The sequence below is a fragment of the Glossina fuscipes genome, unplaced genomic scaffold (assembly GCF_014805625.2).
Source record: "Glossina fuscipes isolate IAEA_lab_2018 unplaced genomic scaffold, Yale_Gfus_2 3, whole genome shotgun sequence".
Lineage (NCBI taxonomy): Eukaryota > Metazoa > Arthropoda > Insecta > Diptera > Glossinidae > Glossina > Glossina fuscipes.
The window spans coordinates 9,868,941-9,886,185 of NW_023998417.1; the positions used below are offsets into that span (position 1 = coordinate 9,868,941).

Consider the following 17,245-nt stretch of genomic DNA (forward strand, 5'->3'; position numbering starts at 1 on the left):
GCGGGGGGATCAGCAAAAAATTAGGTAATATCATAAAAATGAATAGGAGCAGGAATAACGAAATAAATCGTAAAATAAATCTTAAAATTTGTATCTTTACTTAGGTTTAGATTCAATAAAATTCGATTTGAAACGAAACTCATCCGAAATTTAACGCGAAATCAGTTATAATAATTGAATGAACAATTCTAACCATATAAAGAAAGAATAAAGAAGTGGGAAAAATATATTCTACATTGATAAAATAAAAAAAAAAAAAAAAGATGAAAACTATTAAGAGAATGGTAGACTATTGAAAAACATTACACAGTAGAACATTTATAGCTTAAGATTATTAAATTAAAAAGAAAAAAAAAAAATATAAATTAAAAGAAAAAAAAAAAAAAAAAAAAAACGAGTAAAAAAGAAAAGATTTGGCAAGTAATGAACAGAAGCAAGGGATTTAAATGTCTATTAAAATAGTTAAGTCAAGATCATTAAGACTTTAATATAATAGGTATGTGTTTTTCTCAGTGGTGTGTAAAAAAGGTGTGTCTGAAAGCGAAGGAAAATGATAGTGCTTAGCACCGCTATTCTAGAGTTTTACCGAAAAATAAAATATTTAACAAATCATTAAACGATAACTAAATTTGCGGCGAATTATTAGCCGTGGACGTTGAGGCCAAATTAATATCGTCGTTGTTTACAGTTAAAGAAAGTTTTTTATTACTACTCTCCGAACAGCTGACATTTTTTTCCGCTGCCAGTGCCGAGTCTTTAGGTGAAATTATTGTTACAGCACCTACTGCTGCTGCTGCTGCTGCTGCTGCTGCTGCTGCTGCCGCTGCTGCTGCCGCGGCGCCAGGCGCAGTTGGACAATTAGCATTGAAGGCATTACCACCACTTTCGTCACTACTCTCTGGTACCGGTGTCGTATTCTGTTCACTTTCCATTGTTGATTCCTCCATTGGTTGTGCAGCGCTCGGCGATATATTTTCATCTTTTTGCATTAAAGCCAATATACTCTTTATATAAGTCTCCATTGTTAACAATAGTTTAATGCGTTTCTCATGTTCGGCCAATAAACGATCTTCAGCTGTTTTCTTATTACTATTTTTCGGATTTATTGACGTAGCAATAGTTGGCATTGTCATTGCTGAACTAGTTGCCGATGTTGTTGGCATTGAAGATAATTTCTCATCTTTACAATTGCTTTTATCATCGTTTGTATTTTCATTGGGTTTCGCCTCTTTTAAATTATTAGTTTTTTTCTTATCAACCTCCGTTTCCTTTTGAACTAATTCATGATTCTCTTGCTCCTGCTCCTGCTCCTGCTCCTCCTCCTCCTCCTTCCTTGATATACCCAATTTATATCTTTTACAATCCTTTTTAGCATCGGCGGTTTCTTCTTTCGTATTATCTTTCACTTGTGTTCGATTCTCCGTAGAATTTTCCGGCTGTTCTTTAGATGTTGTTTCACTAACAACAGTTTCTGAAGATTTTTCATTATCTGCAATCTTTTTTAGTTGATCATTAACTTCGGGTTTCACTTCGACGATTTTTTGCGTTTGCGGAGTGTTAAAGTCATCCTTTGGCGAAGCGACGGTCGTTGTTTCTTTAAATTCATTGCTATCTAATTTTGATTTTTTATTTGCAAATATTTCTAAATTTTGAAAAATGATTTATTATTTAGGTAAACACACACATTCGTATGACTCAGAAAAATGAATATTTTTTTTTTTTTTTTCAATTTTTACTTACCATGTTCAACAATTTCCTGATATCGGGCACTTTTGTGAAGTAGCGCTTTTAAAGAGCCTCTTAGCTGTTTCCGCACTGATGTCGGTATACCAGTGCTCTGAGCAATAACCCGTATAGCAAATAAATCGCCGCATAAATCATCAAGATCTTCCTTTGAGTGCATTGAATAGCTAATTGTATATAGTAAACGAGCTATTGGTAAATGTGAGGAGATCTGCAGCAGTAAATAGTATAAGTATAACTTTATTTTCAATATTTATATATTTTAAATATCAAAATTGTGAAAATTGTGTTTTTTACCTTCGGGTAATAAATTTCCAAGAAAGCTCTAATATACTGATCGCTCAGCGAAACTCTACAGTTGCGCAATATTATGTGTATATATTCGACTAAATATTGATTATTGATTAGCAAATCGGCGTATCTGTAAATGTAAACAACAAATTTTTGCGAGGGAATTATAATATGCAAGAGATATATGATATGAGGTAGGACCCACTTGTTGGTGCTCTTATTGTTGTAAATGCCCACCCAGAATTTTGGAAATAAATTAAAATGCAATGGAGCTGCTTCTATAGCAACTAAGCAACTCAATTTGACCAGTGTATCGTTCAGCTGATTGGTATTAACGGCCATACGCATCATTACGTCCAGAAAGTCATGGTACGGTTTATAGAAAGCTTCAATTTGTGCATCGTATTCTAGATCGGCACCCTTATGCAATAGCTCGGTATGCGGTATGCTCATCTGTACCATGGGTCGCGGTGGACGTGGCATATTTTTTGCTATTGTTGGCCAAGTAGTTTTGCCACCACGCCGTGGAAAATACGGTCCAAGTGGTCCTATAGCGTTAACAGCAGGAGCACTCGCTACTGATAAATGACAATTGATCAGTATAGGCGCTAATATGCTAATCACTTCCAAATTAGGATTGCGTACTAATTCTCTTAACACATCCAACGACAGTCTGCATATGTCCGGTGGATTATATGTGTTCAGAAAAGTAGCTAAACGCTTGACGGCATCGGGTAAACCCTTCAGCAAAGCCGTGTGCTGATGCTGTTGTCTGAGGAAATGCTGTTGTTGTAATTGCTGTTGCATTTGTTGTAATTGTATTTGTTGCATTTGCTGTTGTAATTGTTTTTCTTTTTGCTGCGTCTGTTGCTGCGTCTGGGACTGTGGCTGATGCTTTAATTGCTCCTGTTGTTTTTGTAGCAGCTGCTGATGTTGTTGTTGCAATTGCTGTGCTTGTTGCTCTAATTGTTGCTGTTGTTTCTTGCTAGTCGAACTATCTAGCCGCGCACTTAAACGCAATGTGGACAAAAGTAAAACCATTTCACTAAGCAGTTCCTGTAGATCGCCAGCAACATGACAGGCGGTAGCCTCATGATGCATGGAATGTAGGGTGTGTAGGGCTTCAAAACACATTTCAATGCCTCCATTATAAATGACCAATAAACGATCCTCATCGTTATCAACTACAAACAGTTTACAGTCGAAATCATAGGTAAAAGAATAAATCTTCTAAACGAACAATATACCTAATATTCTTAAAGCATTAATTAGAGTACCCCACGAAACGCGGGCATCCAAAGCAGTCAAGTAAGCTGACAAAGTAGTGCGACGAAAGGCAGTTATCTCATGTTTATCTTGATCACTGGCATCGGGATAGCGGGTAGCGAATAGTGTCATCAATTTGAATAGCTCGTCAACAGCTGCTGCGTATTGTGTTGGATGCGGAGTGATATTCTTAAAAGCCCATTGCAAATTTTGATGAGCAGCTAATTGGCGAGTCAAACTACGGCTCTGTTCACAGCACAAACGTAACAGACCGTAATAGGCAGGCAACATGGCACGATTATATGCCACTATCTCCGAATCATCATGATCAGCCCTGTTGATATATAAATACATATATAATTGTTCATTTCATTGTTCATATAGAGTGGTCTTCAAATTACTTTTTTAGCATTTGCAAATATCTTATAGAAAAAAAACTAATTCTATTTGTTGTTGTTCCCGCAATAAACTTAAAAGGTCACAAAACAGCTTAAGATTTAGCACTGATCGTAAGTACTCATAATTAAATATATAGAAAATAATTTATTTCACCCATCATACGAGATATACTAGATTCGTCATGTAGTCAATAATGTCTGTTAAAGTAACCGACAATAATCTCAAATATCTTCGACGGTTCTCGTCAGATAAATTCGAGCAGTGATCCAATTAATTGCAAGGAACCTTAGAAGGACGATTTCCACAATACGTAAATTATTCAAATTGTTTATTGCACCCGTTATTAGGACTTGATCTATCAAGCTCAAATGAAAGTATAAATACATAGATATCCGTCTTTACCACTTAGGGAATGGACTTATTATTGCTTGCTAATTATGAACGCATTATTCGACATATAGTTCTTGGCATATATTCTTGTGAAACCATATAATAATATATTGTCTCTTCTCCGATTTTCTATATAATATGCTTCTGCAAATCAATGTAAAATTGTTTATAAAAAAAAAATCAATTTATGTACTCACAGTATGTAGTTAAATGCAATATTACGAGTTATTTCCGAAGAATTGGCCACAATTAAAGCATTCTCTGGGCAATCGACGATCGTGTGATGCCAAAAGGCCAATAAAGCGTGTTTATTGTGATGGGCCGGGACACTCGGTTCGGAGAGACGTGGATGAAATAAGTCCCATAGTGAGCGCATATAAGGTCCCATCTGAAAATTTTCAACATTTCATTTTGAAAAAGAAAAAGAGAGTAAGTGTTAATGTAATGTTTATGCAAGGAATTATTAAAAATTAAAAAAAAAAAAAAAAAAAAAATTATTATTTACCATAAGCTTTTCAGTCTTTGACACCATGCAATAGCCTAAAAGACTAAAATATGATGTTAACTTTGTGGTACCGTGCGCACTTATGTCCGCGTAGGTACGTGCTGGACGCAGCAATCTTAACAACAAATTAATTATATTATGTAAAATGATTTGAGCATCGTTACTTAACTCGCTGCAATAAACACAAAAAAAGGAAAACAGAAAGTTAAAACTGTTTACCATATTCTCCCAATTCATTTTCTCACGTACCGATAAGTATGTGAAGATGTAGAAGATAATTTATGCAACGAATGTGTGCGGAAATTAGCTCTAAACGATTGCGAAGGTACTAAAGAAACCAATAAATAAGCGGCAGCTAAAAAAAAAAAAATAATGAGAGCAAATAATATAATCACATCGAAATTTTGTTGATTTTCTTCATAGCTCCGTCATTACCATTGCGAACTCTGGCATTGTTGTGCGCCAATAAATATTGTTCCACCCAATTGTCGGCTGATTGTAAAATCCAAGCATGAGCGATTTTATTTTTGGGAGCCTGAAAGGCTAACCAATCGAGGGCAGACTGAGGGCAGTATTCTGCAGCATCCCAAACACGTTGTAGCACCAATTGTGAGAAACAAGGTAAACCCGACACTCCACTCTGAGTTTCGGTTAACAAAGTTAATAGTTTAAAGAAAGGACCGCACAATTCTGTGTGCTTAGTTACAGATGCAAATAGCATAGTTATAATTTGATTTGCCAAACGTTCATCCCAGCGGCATAATGCATGTATCAAATGCTTCGTCTGATGCGGATTTATGTTGTCTTTGATTTGTTGATATAAAAATGGAAAACCCTGTGAATGATAAAATTCATAAATACTTTTTTATGGATTTGTAAAAAAAAAAAAACTCTTTTTACTTTGCCTGCCGCAATAGCATTATAGTCTTTGGTAGAAAGTTTCAAGCGTAAATCTTGGCCACGTGATCTTTCCACTAGGCTAGCGACCAACGCAATCATTTTATCCAACGAAGCTGGACGATTTTTATCGACCGATAAAGCCTCATCTGAAGAATTGTCATCATTATCAGAGCCAACGTCAAGCTACAATTAAAAAAAAAAATGCACAAATAAAATTCTTCTCAAGTTTGTGGCAATCAGACGTCAAAACCTAAATGAGTAGAAATACAACATAGCTCGTGGCGATTTCAGAAGCTAAAGTGAAGAAGTTAAAACACATTTTGATCTCCTTTTACAATATTATTCAAATTTTATGGAATATATACACATTTTATGGATATAGGATTCACTAAAATATTTAAATAGAAAAATATTTTTAAACTTAAAAAACTTGAATGCAATACTTTTGAAATTAATTAGTTATAGTTTTCAGTCAATTGTACTAAGAACCCTTAATTAATAAATTAAGTATAAAAATATGAGTTCAGACACCCAAACCATAATATTTTAAATTATGTAAGCCTGGAAAACCGACATGTTAATCAACTGTGGTATATTAAATCCTTTCACTCTATTTAAAGCGTACAGGAATGCGGAGCGACATCTTCACAGACTATGTAAATGTTTATACATATATGTTTACTAGTCATTGAACATTTCGTTTACTTTTATTATGTTTGTTTTTCGAAAGCAATTTTTGAATTTCAAAAATTTGGACATTTATAATATACACCGACTATAAATTTTGGCAAGAATGTTTTTTGCTCTGTCTCTCTATAGGTTAAAAAAAAAGGTCCGTTTTGCATATATTTAGCTTCTGGTAAGCATATGCAATGACATTTGTTCTATGGCGGACTACCCAATTCTTCCGGAGGGACGTCATTTAATCTAAAGAAAAACACACTCTCTCCAGTATCCGTACTCCGGATGTAATCAAGAGAATAATATTCTCTCATATTTGATAAGAATAGAAGAAAGTTATAAGACACTTACGCAGTCTTGCGTTTTATTGCCTAAATAAAAGTCGGCTACGCTTTTTATAACACCGATACGTAATAAAAACAATGTCTCCTCATCACCCATCCGTGAAAATTCGAATAGTAAACCAAAGAACTCGGATAGATGTCGTAAATGGGCTTTAGCTCCATGTTCCATTAATAGAATTAAGGAACTTATGAATCTGGTAACGCACGAAGTATGTCCGATAATCTCTTTACCATCCTCATCTGTTTCTGATTCCAAATACAAATGAGCATGTGTTGACCTGAGCAAAAAAAAGTGTTAAAAATGTTTTTTAAAAAAGAGTTTTCTTGTTAATGAGTTTGTTCACCTTAGTCTCTGTATAACATGAATAACCAAACGTTGAAACATTTGACGAACCATTTGATTTGGACATTGTATTAAGACTTGAACAGGCCACCAAGGCTCAAGAGACATATGACTGAGGAACCATTCGCAAGCCTCTGGACTGGCATTAAATTGCTTAGTCAGCAATTCCACCCAGGGCACCATAGTAGGCTGAAATATAATATAAAATACCAACTTGTACAAAACAACAAAACAACATTACAAGTTTAATTTCAATAATAAACCTTTTCTTTGGCGTGAATGAAAGTTTCGATAAAAAATGAAACAGATAGCTTAGCTGCAATACAGGTAACGTCTTGTTGGGCTATCAGTGTTTGTGGGATATGCCCACATATCTGCCACATGAAACTGTAATGTACATATATAAATTTAAAAAAAAAAAAGGCTATTAGCCTCAAAACTCTGTTAACCTACTTGAAATAAGTGTGTTCAAATATATTGCGATCTTGTAAGAATTGCCGATTATCCTGCCAAATCCACTCTTCAAGCTCTTTATTCAATTGTGGTCTTAATAAATGATCAATTTTCAATTCCTTATTTGAACCACCGCTCGCAGCTGATGATGATAAAGATAGTGACGGTGATCCCGATGATGTGGTCGGTATTTCATTGTCATTGTTTGCCTTATGACAGTTACTAGTCAAGATCTTAAGACTTAAATCGTCCAAGTCGACGTCTATTTTCGCAGTTTCTTTTTCAGCTTTCACATGATTTTGTGTTTTCGATTTGTTTGCAACATATGGCGAAGATAAGAGTTCCGAGTGTCGTTCTTTTAAGTAATCTGGTAAACGCCGTTCATAGAATAGCATATAAGCCGAATTGGTTTTTTCAAAACTGAAATCCAAATACTTTTCAGTCACCGAGTCATAAGTTTTACTCTGAAAATAGGAAAAATTGCAAAGAAATTTAAAAAGAGAAGACAGAACTTACAGTCATTTCACCGCCAAAACATTCAGCCGCAATTTGCGAAGGATCGAACGGCTTAACTTCAGCATCATTAAATAAAAACCAACGGTCATGTTGTAAAACCGTTTTATTACGTTCTTTAATGAAGCTATAATAGTGGCCACCGTCAGCAGTTCCAGTATGAACAGTAACGCCCACCAGTTCATATCTGAGATATATATGGAAAACAAATGTTCAGATGTACATATACATTAATGTCTCTCCTAAATGAGACTTACTCTAAACACTCTTCTAAGTCTTCATCGGCTAATTCAGCATAGTCCGCTTTGTCGCCACTTTCTTTAGCCTTCTCACGTTCAAGCCTACGTTTTTCGCGATCTTCTGTAATAGACGGAAAAAAGAAATTGAGCATTGATTTAGTTTTTCTACCCGACATATACCTTTGTATTGGTGAGGCATTAAACTTTTTTCAACGTAATCGGACATATTTAATCGCATAGGAAACGAGAAGTGCGTATTAACTTTTTCCTTAAGCATTGTTACCATATTGAAAGTGTAACGCATTGTATTGAAGCATAAGATTTGTGGTAATCGCTTAAAGCAGGCTCTTTTCTCAGCACGCACTTTTTTTCCGCATTGTGAACACGTGTACATGTTATCACCTTCCAAAGTGTCCTTAACGGTTACTTCATCCAAAGATTCTTGCAAATTACGCATATCGGCTACTTGACACCGAACAGTATAGAATTCCTCAGCAGTACGCGAGACATGATCGCAATCCAAAGATACAACATTATTGCTTAGAGTGCCGCAAAATAAACGTTTAACCAAATCCTTCAATTCCGGTGTCATTTCTTCTAATTTCGAAACCAAATCTATGAAAAACTCTGCCATGTCCTTCTGCTCACCAGTATTCAATGGTTGATGATCCATTTGATAGACGCGGCAAAATGAACGCGGATTGTATGCTTTTCGTTCAGATTCTAAAAGGTAAGCAAACATACGCTGCAATTCCAATAAAGTGGGGCCATGTTTTTGGGATTTGGTGGGAGGAATTTTTAGTATGGCACTACGAGCCTGCGGCATCATATATAGATGCTGTATGCAGGAGGCCATATAACAAGTAGCACCCAAGTTAGTAAGCCCTACGTAACCGCATTCAGACCGTCCCTCGTCTCGTGGCCAATAATCCCACGGGTATGGAGGTTTTGGGCCTGGCGTATGCTGGGCTAACAGTTTCGCATGCAAGAATGTGTAATTTTTCGGGCAATTCTTACATAGTTCTACTAGTAAATCATACGCGGCAGCTCTCGAAGTAGCTGATTTACATTTCGGCTTTTGACGACTTGATGGCGAAGGCATATCGAATAGAAACTCAAATATTTGTTCAATAAACTGTAACGCGTTGTGGCTAAACTTAAAAGTAGGGTCATATTTTACCAAATTCGACATAAGGTTTACTAAACCGACAAGACCGTCATCCTGAAGGCCGTAACGAGTCTCATAAAAATCTCGGGTCAAAATGCTCTGCGCAACAGATTGGCAGAGTTTTTCTATGTCGATAGCATCTTCGTTACAAGAGGAAGACTCTAATGAAGACTTGACCATATCGGGTGATAAAGTATCAACCAATCGGGCCAAAAGCCAAAAATAGTCACGACACGCGGGTCCATACGGCTCTTTTCCATCATCGCCGAGCACATACGGGTTTTGGTGACCATACGAGGTCATTTTTTCTGCCACTGATAGAAAAGATATTAATTTTCTTAGTAAAGGGGCCAATAACAGCTGATGACTTTGAGCATTTCCCAAACATATGCGATATAAGCCGGCACATATTTCTCTTCGGACTGCGGGCTCGGGATCTTCAAGTATGAATTTTTGCACCCAATTGCAATATTCCGGTTGTGCCCACAACAAACAACGCGCTTCAGCAGACGCATGCACAAAGCTCACCATTATGTTCATAGCAAATTGCACAACTTGAGCTCTACCCCAGAAACCGGTACGCAAATGATGATACTGATAAGCCGAAGTATTTGCCAAATAATTGGCATAAGCCTCATCATTAAGTATAGACGACAATCTTTGCAAGCATTGATCAACCTGCATCATTTCCAGCATGAAATTTTTAGGTTGAGAAATAGCTACGTGCATGTCTTCGGCAGGTATTTCCTCAAATCCCAGCAGCCAAAGAATTCGTAGTAAACTGGCCAAACAGTCGTGGCGCCATTCGTTAAGCAATTCGCCGGGATATGTGCTTTGCTGCAATTGTCCCGATACGAAAATCTCGTATAAATGCTTCAGACCTCCGCATTTAATAAAAGTTTCACTCCATTTGCTATCACCAATTCGGCGCAGAACATCTACGGCAATCGGAGAATTGCCAAAAATTTGTATTGCTTCTAATTTTTTATTATGGGATTTGTTGTTTTTTAATGGATTATTTTCCTTATCGTTAACTAGTTCTTCTTGTTCTCTATTCTCAGTTTCATTCGAAGAATTACCAATGCTGCCATCTTTTTGGTTATCAGATTCCGCACCCTCCTTGCGATCTTCTGGCGTATTAGTTTGATTTAGTCTCCTAAAATCTTCTTTCGCACCACTAACACTCGGATCGCTTATTTGTCGATTTTTTCCACCATTGTTTGCATTCTTTTTAGCGCTTGTGGCAGATTTCGTTGTTCCACGAGTATACGCTTCTATTGGCAGTATATTACCGTTGGATCCTCCGCAGCAAGACGGACCACCGCGCCCCTGAAAGACACTATTCAAAGCTAAGCTTTCGACTATGTGCATCGAGTACATAAATTTTTGCAGGTTACTGGGATCCAACAGTTCACAGAGCTTTTGTTTGATTTCCTTACGTTTATTCATCTGTTCTTCAGGTTCGGTGGCTAATTGTTCAATTCTAGCTAAGTCATTAGAAAAGCCTTTAAAGGCATCCAAAATCATAGGATTGGTGGGTAAAATTGCCAATATATCCCATACTCTGCGAGAGAGCAATTGCGCCTTAGTATGCAATTGCAAATTGGTTGGTTGCGGTTTCATGTCCCCTAATGTTTGCATTAGACGGAACAATTTCTCAAAATAATTAGATTGTAATAATAAAACGGTAGGTAAATGTTCTTTCGGCGGAGGTGGTTGCATTGATGGATGATCGACATTAGTTTCTTTTCGTCGAGCACCACGACCACCTAATGACACGTAGACAATCTGTTAATAAAATTTAAAAAAACGTTTAAGATTTTTCTTATAATAGAAGTTAATAACGTAATACTTGATTATCTTTGAAGCCTGCATCTATTAGAGTACGTTCATCATATTCGGAACTTAATTCCTGACCTTGCGTTATAATACGCAAAGGACCTTCACTTAAGAGTAGACCCAATACTGGAGCCGATACGCCCGAAGTCGATGAACCTTGAAGATTTTCCCACCTACAACGCATGAAACCGTTAATAATCGCTTACATATATAAATTCTCAATTTCGTTTCACCATTTGGAAATTTCAGCTTTTAATTCCGCAATCAGATCGCAATTATGCATATGTAAGACGGATTTCTCCGATAATCCATTCGGCTGTAGTATAATACGAATCGATGGTCCACCACCTTCATTCTTTAAGTTGCTATGAGATCCAATACCTTGACCTTCAATAGCCCACCGTCTTAAGTGAAAGGCATAACGACGGCGAAATGTTTCCAAATGTGTATTTAGTAACATCAAGCCACGCTGAACACACATCAAAGCATTCTCGTCTTCATTGCTAATCAAAAAATCAAAACAATTCATGATCATTTAATTTTTCAAGATTTTCGATTTTAGTTCGAACTATACCTCTCCAGAGCATTGGCTGCTTGTACTAAATTTTCCATACATTGCGAGACAAATTCTCGTTCGAATCGCAATTGTTGACCCATATAATACATATTAATATATTGAATAGCCGCTAATGACACTTCAGTGTTATGTGCTCGTAAAGCGATTTTCCACAAGTGGTACATGCCGACAATATTTGAAGAATTGGTTGACAAAGAATCCGTTTGTTTCTCGTAATGAGCTATGGCCATGCGTGCCAAACTGCAAAGCTGCTGGAAGAGGCCCAAAGCCACCATTGAAAATTCCTCGGGCCTTATATATAAATATTAAATATTTATTATAGCGTTTGTTTGGCTTTATTTTTTTATTCCTGTCTGTACCTTAATTCGGGCAGCTTCTTCAAATAGAGATGCTGTAAAGCTTCCAAACCGAGGGCATGCTGATCACCGCCCTTAGCTTGACTTTGTAACCAAGAAAAATAACAGTCGGCACATTCGGGATCATGAGCCAACCACTCCCATAAAGCATCCACTTGTTCTAAACTCAACCTTATGAACGAAGGAAGAAAAAGCCAAGACTTGAGGGGAATGCAATGAGAAATACTTTCAAGAGAGCACTTACCGAAATGTTTTAGGTGAACCCATCGAAGAGAATATGGAAGACAAAAAGTGCAAACGTACAGAAACTTGGGTTTTATGCGAATACAAAGAAATGTCAGTAGACAACTGATGTTGTTGCTGTTCATTTCCCTTATTAGCAATAAAGTCCGTGTAACGTTTAGTATAGTGTTTGATATTATTAAAGAAATGATACATCATTTTATGCTGCCTCTCCGCCCACATTGTAATCTGGTGAGTATCCGAAGGTCGGAATTGTTGAAAGGATGCAAACAGCTTTGGCAGCAAACGCAATGACACAATAACGCTTTTATTATTAGCCAAATTATGTAGACATCCTTCAATGAATTTAGTGCGTAACTGACGATCGTTGCTAAAACACAATAGCGTAGCCAAGGCTTTCTCAGCTTCTAACGCCAAAGATTCGCCCAACTGCGACTATTTTTATATACAATAATTGATTAAACGTAAATTTTTTTTTTTTTTTTTTTTTTAATTTTACTTACAATTTTATCGTCTTGCAACAAGTCCCATAATAAAGTATTTCCCGGTTGGCATACGTCATTAATTTTGAATGTGGGTTGCAACGGCGAATTCGATATTCCAGTCTTATTGCTATCCTTCGCTCCGCTGGTAGAAGCATTCAAATCTGCATCGACTTCGTTACCGAGCTGTTTACTAACCGTTGCTGCTGTGACCGCTTTTGCCATAGCAGCCGCAGCATTTGCTTGCTGTTGCATAGCTAATAGTGATTGTTGTGCATTGCCTGTAGCTACCGCTGCTGCTGCTACGGCAGCTGCTGCAGCTGCAACATTTGCCTCCGTCTTTTGCATAGACATAGCGGTGTGAGCCGCTGCCATAGCTGCCGCCGCAGCAGCAAAAGCTGGTGGCATGCCAACATGTGCCACTCGCGGTGCATGCGAACTTACTAACTGTGCCAATTCCTCTTCGCAAGGCGATACATCCTCATCATCAAAATCAGCCATATTCTTTTCCGATTTATTGCTTATCGGTGACGAGTAGCTTCCATCATTTTCCGCACCACTCAATAATTCACTGATATGTGTTTCAGCTATAGCTCTGATGTAAGGGCCTTCTCCTTGTAAATGTTTTAAAACGGCACTGGGTACCTGGCCCGGATCACTGCAATCATCGCTGTCGTTGAGAATTTCGCCCTCACCATCTTCAGCGTCATCGCTAGAAGCCTCATCTTCACCGCCATCGCAGATTGCTTCCACTATATGATAGGCCAAACGCGTCAAGGGAATGCTATTATTTTTGCGTCGTTTACGTGATTTTTTTCGATGCATTTGAATGTTAATTGAATCTTGTTGCAGGTCATCTTCACTACTCGAATTATCGATTATATTAACAATGCGATGATTTTTCATTCTACGTAATAAGACGAAAAGAAAATAAACCAAATATTTTTTGCAATGTTATTACTTTTTTAAGTCTACTCACTTCATATCTACTTTAGTATTTATCATGTTTATATCTTCTTCGTTAATTTCTTTTGTTTTTTCTTCTGTGACATCACATACGTGACGTCTACGTCTAGCCTGTTTACAAGGTGGCGCCCCCGTATCCGAAGAACATATATTCTCTATGTCTACGGGACTTTTCCGAGCACTAGCCAAACTGCTGTCGTCGCAATTACCCTCATCCGAATTACTGCCATCCATACTACCGCAATCGGAACTGGTTGCAGTTGCATTAGCCACTAATAGCTCGTCCTCCAGGCTCATCTGTGATCGCGATTTATCTCTGGACCAAATTAGCTTAGTTAAAGCTGAAGCGATATAAATACTTTGTTCGGTGTGTTCTTTGGGGTCCATGCGACAGAGTAAAGTGTACAAATACATTGCCGGTTTGGGAGCTAAATTCTTAACTAATGATGGCAGTATATCGAATATTGTTTTCGAACAATGCTTTAACTGCTGTGTGGCTTGCCAAATAAGCTTGATATGCTCTTCAGTGATTTGATTTTCCACTGCTAAAAAATTTAAAACAATATGAGCCTGTTTCAGAACTTCTACGTGCAAGTTGGGTCCAAAAAGATGTTGAATAATTTGATTTTCTGTTAACCAAGTCGCTATCTTCTGGGCGACTATTTCTACTTCGCCAACTGATTCAATTTCACCAAATATATTTATATGAGCATTGATTTGAGCGATACCTGAATGTTAACCATAAAAAATTTACTATTTTATTTAAATTATTCATGCTATACTCACCTGCTAAACGCATTGTCAAAGTGGTTGATGTAAAATACTTGAAAGCTAAAGCCAAACCTTCCACGTCGAAACTTACAGAGGCATCCAACGGATCCCTAACGGCTGACCATACGAAATCAGCCATTGCGCGGGTAGCTGCTGTTCTTAAATTTTGATCCGATAATTTGCACATATATTGCAAAACTCGACTACGTAACGGCACGAATAATTGCACAATGCAACCATAGTTTAACCACAATTTTATATTCGAAACTGTAGCAGTTATGGCATGAGCCGTTGTAACTGGCAAATCGGGATGTTCAAAACTCAGCATCATTGCTGCAAAACCGCCTGAATTGCAAAATAAACAAATATTGCGTAACAAGTACACGGGAATTTCGTTGTCATGGAGATCACAAAAGATGGCCAAATGTTGAGCTTCCTCGGCTGAAATATCATCCAATCTTGCATGTGTACCATGCTTATAAGCAATATATAGAGGAAAATTCAGCAGGAATATTTTAGACACCAGAAGAAATAGTTTTTCCACCTCAGGTAATATCCAAGTTTCCTCAGTATGCTGAGCACTCAAGCTTTGTATGGATGAACCCGATGATGACGACGACGACGATGAATTTGATGAAGCGGACATAGATTCATCATTTGTCGAAGTTTCTATTGGCTGTAGTTTTTCTTTAATATCCTTTCTTTCTGCGACATTCTTAGCCAAGCCTTCTCTAACGTCCTGCTTTTCTTTGGCGCCGTTATTCGAGATTTTCTTTATATTCTCATCTTTATCTTTGAATTTTTCATTATTTGCGGCATTAGGTGCAGATTGAGCATTGGCTGTTAATCGCTTGTAATCCTCAATGAGTTTATCAACGTGCTTAAGATGATGAACTGCTAAATATATCATGGACTGCACCACCAGATTAAACCGCTCAAAATTTTTTACATCCCTATATAGGCACATGCACTGTCTCTGTGGCCAGGCTTGTATGTAACCAAAAGCAGTTTCGATCTCGTTCTTGTAAAGAATTGCATGTTTTGCGTCATTAATCCGTATTTCATCTGAAAGCAAAAAAAAAAAAAACAAATCCTTTTTAGATATGCAATGATTTAAACGTACACCGGCTTTTGCGTTAACACAAAAACCAATGTTTAAATCTTCGACTGCTCTTCGCCCTTCCAAAACGTACAATAAGCCAAACACAAAAGCATATATGTACACAATTTTTTTTTTTTTTTTTTTTTTTTACTATAAACACGTTACAATACTTACACGACTCTAGCAGTTGTTGAAAATCTGAACAAATATCACACATGGCCATTGGCAAAATTTTCCCAATCAACTTTCTTACTCAATTTGTTCAATTTGTGTTCCTAGCAAAAATGAGTGCTCCTTTTTTCGAAAGGTATTTGGTCTTCCTTTTTTTCCTAGTTCCGTCTTCTATCTCTCTGTAAGCAGATTTTTTCTACTTTATTTCCATTTACAATTTTTGGAGATTTTTCGCTAGACCCCTTTTAAATTTTTTTTTCTCTAAAGCCATATGACTTCTATTTAATAGTTTTCAATCTTGAATTCAATTTCATTCACTATATTTTTGTAAATTTGTAAAAAAAATTCCTTTTGCACAATTTTTTTCTTTTATCCACTGCAAATTCTTTTTCTACTTTTTGCTCCTATACAATGTTGCCAGACATAAAGAAAAAAATGATAATTACATTGTATAGGCAGATGCTACAATTTAAATGTAAATACATAAGCAAGTGTTCACCTAGTTTTATTATATGATGTAAATATACAAACGACAAATTTATCGCATTTATCGTAACTATTTGGAAGATTGATTATAATAATAATAAAAATATTAACAGCTATATGTACTTATCGCATTTACCGTAACTATTTTGAAGATTTACAATAATTATAATAAAAATATTAACAACTATATGTATAAAAATTGTGATAAATAAACAAAGTAGCATCAGATAAACATGTTCGCAAAATGCAACAACAAAATATAAATATATACAGGGCTTACAGGAACCATCTCAAACGATATCAGATTTACAGCAATAGTTACATAGAGTACTTTTACGGTAACAAAACACATACACACACAAAAAGATACATATATGAATACTGGTTTTCAAAACTTTTCCAAGTGGCAAGGTGGGCTTTTTTATTTTGACATGTTGCCCGCTAAATCATTCGCTGATTAGAAGAAGAAGTCTTAATAACACAACGTTTATATAGTAAGGCTTATAACAATATATACCGTTTGCATAACGGAGATCATCGGTGCCGATCTTTTTAAATTTCGTTATAATATGGTATGCTGTTGTGTAAAGTATTCGAAATAATCGCCAACAAAAGAAAGCATACGAAAATTTCATGTTGATGTTTCATTTCGGCGAACTTGAAATTTGGCAACATTGAAACATTTTCAAGTTGTTCGTTACAAGTAGGCCGCAGCGCTTTAGTATTGTAAAAACGATAACCGCGATCGCAGTTTTTTGTTATGAAAATTTTGTGAAAAATAGTATATAAAAAACATTTATATACAGATTAAAGTTCATCCAGTATAATTAAGTCCTTTGAAAAAAAAGACGTTATCTTCAGGAGAACGTGTGATAATTCATAATTTTATTTCGCGCAAAAGTCTCACGCGACAAAAAAAAAAAACAAGAATAAAAAATAAAATGGAGACAGTAGCGGCGTCTATGTTGTGTGTGAAAGAATATGGCTTAACGAAAGTTTTCTTTTTTTAAAATATCT

The 17,245-nt window shown here is 36.5% G+C and overlaps 1 protein-coding gene across 1 annotated transcript; it reads right to left on the minus strand.

The window, feature by feature from the left end:
- Positions 1-14: 14 nt before the first annotated feature.
- On the minus strand, positions 15-15,990 carry LOC119634434 (ubiquitin carboxyl-terminal hydrolase puf). Its single transcript, XM_038028595.1, has 26 exons — positions 15,746-15,990; positions 14,485-15,534; positions 13,712-14,426; positions 12,754-13,639; positions 12,252-12,685; positions 12,011-12,178; positions 11,649-11,942; positions 11,308-11,577; positions 11,088-11,247; positions 8,248-11,023; positions 8,086-8,188; positions 7,832-8,015; positions 7,316-7,779; positions 7,126-7,249; positions 6,864-7,051; positions 6,527-6,797; positions 5,495-5,677; positions 5,030-5,429; positions 4,844-4,949; positions 4,595-4,766; positions 4,287-4,477; positions 3,282-3,634; positions 2,240-3,218; positions 2,041-2,164; positions 1,741-1,954; positions 15-1,642 (listed from the first exon to the last, which is right to left on the minus strand). The coding sequence occupies exons 1-26, from the start codon at positions 15,792-15,794 to the stop codon at positions 624-626; spliced, it is 11,877 nt and encodes a 3,958-aa protein (XP_037884523.1). The 5' UTR covers positions 15,795-15,990; the 3' UTR covers positions 15-623.
- Between the last annotated feature and the right edge of the window lie 1,255 nt (positions 15,991-17,245).